This window comes from Colletotrichum abscissum, assembly GCF_030869225.1.
Source record: "Colletotrichum abscissum strain IMI 504890 chromosome Unknown Scaffold_196.1, whole genome shotgun sequence".
In the NCBI taxonomy this organism is placed as follows: domain Eukaryota; kingdom Fungi; phylum Ascomycota; class Sordariomycetes; order Glomerellales; family Glomerellaceae; genus Colletotrichum; species Colletotrichum abscissum.
The window spans coordinates 1-5685 of NW_026850094.1; the positions used below are offsets into that span (position 1 = coordinate 1).

General features: G+C 50.9%; 4 protein-coding genes across 4 annotated transcripts; 1 reads left to right on the plus strand and 3 right to left on the minus strand.

The window, feature by feature from the left end:
• Window positions 1–39: 39 nt before the first annotated feature.
• Window positions 40–207, plus strand: CABS01_16900 (uncharacterized protein; the record flags this gene model as incomplete). The annotated part of the gene is made up of 1 exon (XM_060550228.1): window positions 40–207. A coding segment is annotated over one exon (168 nt), but the record flags the coding sequence as incomplete, so codon positions are not given.
• Window positions 208–1876: 1669 nt separating this feature from the next.
• CABS01_16901 (uncharacterized protein) lies at window positions 1877–3453 on the minus strand (the record flags this gene model as incomplete). The annotated part of the gene is made up of 2 exons (XM_060550229.1): window positions 1877–3095; window positions 3152–3453. 2 exons carry the CDS (start codon window positions 3451–3453, stop codon window positions 1877–1879), a joined length of 1521 nt encoding a protein of 506 aa, XP_060401824.1.
• Window positions 3454–4274: 821 nt separating this feature from the next.
• On the minus strand, window positions 4275–4625 carry CABS01_16902 (uncharacterized protein; the record flags this gene model as incomplete). The annotated part of the gene is made up of 1 exon (XM_060550230.1): window positions 4275–4625. A coding segment is annotated over one exon (351 nt), but the record flags the coding sequence as incomplete, so codon positions are not given.
• A 39-nt stretch (window positions 4626–4664) lies between these two features.
• CABS01_16903 (uncharacterized protein) lies at window positions 4665–5288 on the minus strand (the record flags this gene model as incomplete). Its single annotated transcript, XM_060550231.1, has 1 exon — window positions 4665–5288. One exon carries the CDS (start codon window positions 5286–5288, stop codon window positions 4665–4667), a length of 624 nt encoding a protein of 207 aa, XP_060401826.1.
• Window positions 5289–5685: the final 397 nt, after the last annotated feature.

The window sequence follows — 5685 nt, forward strand, 5'->3', positions numbered from 1 at the left end:
GCTGGCTATTTGAGCGGTACTGACTCTTTCGCAGGAGGACGCACGGCTTGGTCTAGCCGGGTGACCGTCCACGGGCGCACGCTCTCGGCCCGGTTCTGGTACGACGGGAAGAACTTGAACAATGCAAAGGAGGACGCCGCCGAAATGGCTCTGAACTACCTCACAGGTTCCGATCCTGGCAAGTCGACTACGATTCAATCGTCGTGACACAAACTCGAGAGGACAGTGCACTCGAAGTATTGCACTCGAAGAATCATTACCGCAAGATCGGAGCCGGATCGAGATAGCACATCTATGAACTGAGACTGTTCAAGGTTTATACTACTCTTCAAGGTGACTAGGCAATCCAGTTGCTTTCCTGCCTTCAGTTCCATCCAACTCAATCGGTCTTCACACACTTGCATCAGCCTACATTCTTTTCACGTGCTCGGCAATTGCGTTCTTCTGGAATGACCCTGGCCTGATCTAGGACTAAGAGATATTTCTTTCAACCGTGGTCAACTACGTCGACTCAGTTCACTCAATCCGTCTCAGCATCTCAGTTACACTCCATATCATATGAAGCGAGATCGGTGGCAAAGTAACAGACAAACAACATATTCTTTTTGGAAGACTATCCTGCGTTGCTTGCTTTCATCGTTCGCAAACCAAATAGATAACACACCACTTCCTCACATCTAACAATCAAATCGTACCAAGAGCCCCCCGATCTTATTCTCTAAACCGCTGGTACTCATCTCCCCGGATGTGATGGCGCTCAGCAGCTAGTCAGCCTGCTGGAGAATTCCCATAATTATAGTGCTTCAACCTATCGGGCTTTACAGTAGATGAACTCTCGGTGAGCCTTGACATATGATGTGCTGCTTCCACCGCCTCGTTCCCATCTCGCGGTCGCTCGCGATTCTTGCTGGTTTTGCGAAGAAGGACATGCTAGTGGATGACGGAAGGGCCTTGAAGGGCCAAATCTGAATTCGATCATCACCAGCCGCCGTCGGGCAGAAATGCACTGGCTTTTCTCGAGTTCGAATTCATTGTTGCTGGGCAGGAGAGAGTGGCTGAACGGAAGCCGGCTGCTCGCAAATTCCCCAGGTGTCACTGGACGTCGTTCTTTGACTGCTGATCTGATACTCCTGCTGGTGTATGGACAGGTCGTGTCGGCCGCTCGAATCCTCGGGATTCCACGCAGAGGCGTCTATGAAAGTGGAGGTGTTGAGACTTTTCTGTAAGGCGCCATTATTTGGGATCGACCTAGACTTTTTCAGGCAAGTTTGAAATAGTGTAGGTGCTCAACCAAGAAGCCGAAAGCCTTCAAAACGACATTCCCAGCTGCAGAGCTCCAGCCAGATATAAATTGCTCAACAAATAGCCTGAGGCATCGGAGAGCTTCGGACTCAATGACTACACCTCTCTCGGGACGCCCAAAGCTCCTCGGCATTTCTTCAGGTCAACGCAGGACATCCACATCTACTGACAGATATCATGATTCCTCCGACTTCTCCCAGGCCATGTGCCTTACCCTACAGAAGTGGAAACTCGAACAAGTCGACATGGAACCCATACATATAGGAAACTACGGGGGCAGTCAGGACTACCTTCCATGGTGGAACGAGAACAAAAGCCTCCAGAGCACCTTGCTGACTTTACGTGAGCGGATTTTGTGGACTGACGACGCTTTGGCTTATGGAAGCCCGGGCCAAATCTTCAACGTTGATATAAAGACGTTCTTCAGGACGTGTAATTTCTTCTATTATCCGATTGTTGCTCCTTGCAACTCCTACAACAAAGTAGGTTAACTCTACTGTAACGGGCCACGTTCGTCTCAGGAAAGATAAGCTTCTCCATCTAAGGAAACACATCCGATTTAACACATAAAAGGCTACCAATCAAAGCTGCGGCCGCCCGTCTGCCTGATCCCCGAATCTCGGCTGCTGACTATCTGAATCTCGATATTGAACGACGGTCTCGACTCCGGTGACCTCTGGATCGCTAGTTGCATCTCCTGCTTTGCCTTTCTCTTCATGTGGTCGAACTGTTTTTCTATCCCACCCTTGACGTCGAAATCTAAAATTGCGCCATGACCACTTATATCGAAACGCCACGACTCAATCCGGAAGTCCTTCAGGTCAGCGAAGTCCTGTTTGCCTGTCGTTCGGGTCAAGCCTTCCTCCAGCACTGTCTTGAGTTCAGTCTCCATGTCGGTAAGGGTTTTGAAAGCAAGGTGACCCCTGGGGGTCCACGGTATCCTGAGGTGCACTGGGTACTGTATGGTAATGCCGTAGGTGAACTCAACCTCTGGTGCAGACTGAACTGTGGTGTTCATACCGGACCAAATTCGCGTTCCCTCGCCGCCGAGGATCAACCTATGTGAGACAGGTAAGACCGGATCATAGCTTCTCGCTACCTGTGCTTCTGCGATTGACTCTCCTTGAGTGGTCGTAGTAGTCCCCTCGGTTGGGCCCGTTTCTGCGAGAGCTTCGTCCGTAGACACAGCGCGGGTACTATCTTTTTCGACTTGCGGCTGCTTTCCAGCGGCTGACTTCGAGGCTCGAAGACCTGGGACGGGCTCGGCTTCGTCGGCAATACTAGATTCGTTGGTTCTGGAACGAGTTTCACTCGCTGACACTGAGGGTCCGTCTGCTGAGTTATCGTTGTCGTACGGCTGATTAGATGAGCTTCGAGCTGAGCACTCGGCTACCACGATATTCTCCTGCTCGTGGCAGGTGTTGGTATTGTTGTCCTGGAATGACCTACGGCTCACGTACGCTGCAAGACGTCGTCGACTTCGTTTTGCAGGTGGATAATCGCGGACAGAGGATGCGCCTCGTTTCGCAGATCCATGTATCGATGTTTCCATGCATGGTGTATGCAGGATTGCCGCGGTGATTACAGGCGCAACATGTATGGTCTCAAGGTGCCCGCCCACATCGCGGCTGGAGAAGTCCTTCACCGTACGGTCTGTGTCTTCCGGACATGGATCGTCGTCTTCCTCGTCTTGGTCGTCTATCGCCTTCGTTGTCTGCCTTTCTCGCTTCCTCGAGTATTTCCCCGCCCAGTAACTCTGGCGAAGAATAACTCTTGAGATCACTTCTCTAATTCTGAAACACACCGATGTCAATTCCTGTCCGACAGAATTCCCATGATATGGACTCACTTAGTCTCGTCTTTCGGGTACTGTAGTCTGTGGTGCAGAGATGCATGTTCGTCGGGGGGCCACAGCTGTTTTGCGTGTTTATCTAGAAAGGCATCTACAATGCCACCAATCTCTTCTTGATGTTTGGCCAAGTGCGAATTGGTAAAGCCTTCGCATTTCAAACTTCTGGCAGCCGGATACGTGTCTCTGAATTTCCTGAACTTCATTTTGATCTTCTTCTGTTCCCTTGGAGTCTTATAACCAAGGCGTTCGAATAGGGTTTCGTATGTCGGGATACTGGACCATTTGAAAGGAGCAGACATTTGAGGATCCGTGATGCAGAGGAATGATTCATATGTGGGATGTATGGGCGATAAGAAGGAAAAAGTGAGGTGAAGTAGGACTTCAAGTCGATGATCCAGTTGTGCGAGAACGTCGCTCTAAATACCTGGGGATTGTATCTGCCCCTGGTAGCAAGAGCCCACACACCGGTTAACCGGGGTTCGTCTCCTGCTACAATCTCGGAGTCCATGACACCCAGCAACATTTCTCTAACCATGGAGAGGCCTCAGATCTAAACGGCGGGCAAAGAGGTGTTGGCGAAGGAACGGTCGACCGGGACATGGGATCAGCAAGCATTGACGCGAGTCCACTCTGAGCCCGAAATCCCACCTACCTTGCTGCTGCTTCGTCGGGATAAGAGGATGAAGACAGTTGATAGCTTCGTAGTACGGCGGAATGTTAACACAAAGGCGCATTCTGTGATGCATAAAGACGTCGATAGTGTCTAGATTATAGCTGTCGTAATTACATCGCAGCCGCGCAATATTACGATGCCGGCGAAAAGCGTACACAACACGCTAGAGGATCGAAACAAAACATGGTCAAAAATGCCCGGCTTCTGTATCATCCACTCGGTTAGCATGCACCGAGACCAGTTACAGACGAACTTCTTCTCTGAGACTGGTCGGATTCACCCGAGGTGAGAATGCCTCGCTTTGCAATCTCCCACGACCGTGCTCTCCGTCCAAATTGCGGCCTTGTCGAATGCCTCCTCTAAGCCCATCTGTGCTAATCTATTACTACAGATAATTACTTGCCTAGATCTGCCCTCCTCTAGTTATGAACACGAGTTCGGTCAAGGTTACCATGAGATGATACCGTTGGCCTCGGCGTTAGTCGAGGTTATGTGCACCCTCACTGCCCTCTTGCTGATACCCCGAGCCTTCGCCTGACGATGGACATCAGAGGTATGATTGATTGTCAAAGGGGTTTTGCTTGCTTCGATGCGTCCTCTGGATGGTCGTCTTCGCCCATATCCGAAATGATCGTCCGTCAAGACAGCAAATGATCCACCGACTGTCCAAAGGGTGAACAGGCCACTGGGGGTATCAAGCTTTTGATTGACGATCTGCGTCTTATCGATTTCTGGCGATGCGGACGGCAGTTGTCGGAAAGGCAACAAAAACGATCTTTCGTAGCTTAGCTGAACGTGCTGTACTTATTTGACTACAGTGTAGAGTCTCATATGACATTACGTGTTTGCTAGCACTTCTGGATCCTTCCGTGCATCGTCAAGAACCTGCCTCATGAAGGAATATAGCCCAGGCTCTGAACTGTTCCATTTACGTCCACTAGGGAATACTTCCCTTCGTAGCTTCTTGACCCAGGGCACTAGTGGCTGGTATTGTGCAGTGAAGCTCTCCGTAATCTTTTGCTGAAAGTATTGCTCGTCAGCAACTACACCCATCTTGAGCTCAGCCAACGTGCCATCGCTCTCGTAGTTCCACCTATCAAACCCGGTCGGGCCAACATCTTTGCCATCTGCATCATAATGAATGCATATCCAGAAAAGCACCCAGAAAAACGACTCTAGGTCGTGCATGAACGAATGCTGCTCGCCGAGCAGCGCCCCGATTGCCATAAACGCCCGCGTACCAGTCTTTCCCTTGGCACCAGAGGACCCTTCTCTTGGCTCTCGAACTGCCAGGTCAAGATCAATTAAGAAAGCAGACCAGGATGGGTTGCGACTGTCCTCATTGATCATGAGATTGTCGATGGGAACGTCTCTGTGGAGAATGCCCGCCTTGGACAAAGACTCGTGGGCGTCAACGCAGCATACCAGTGCAGCAAGCAATGCTAATCGAGAGCTAGCCATAATCCCGGAGAATGATGCGCCAATGAACCCGATTGGGCGGTACTTGGCACCTTTGTTGGAGACATGGAGCAGGACCGCTTGCTTAAGGGCAAAGCGGAGTCGAGTTGGCTGGAGGGCCGCTTCTTGCTGCTGCCGGGCCGGCCTTTCCGCGGGTCATCTTTCACCATCTTGTTTGGTGGTATCTGTCGTCCCAGCCGGTAGTTAGCGCTGCCGTGATATCTAGACCATGTCGAATGTTGTTCCAGATGTCATCCTCTGTCTCACGAATCCGGACCGTTTCGTGGCGATAATACCGGGCCACATTTACAATGCCTTTGTCCGTCACTTCACGCAGAAGATCGCCTTCCTCATCGTGCTCGGGATATTGCCATGAATCCTTGATGACAAGCGGCGTTTC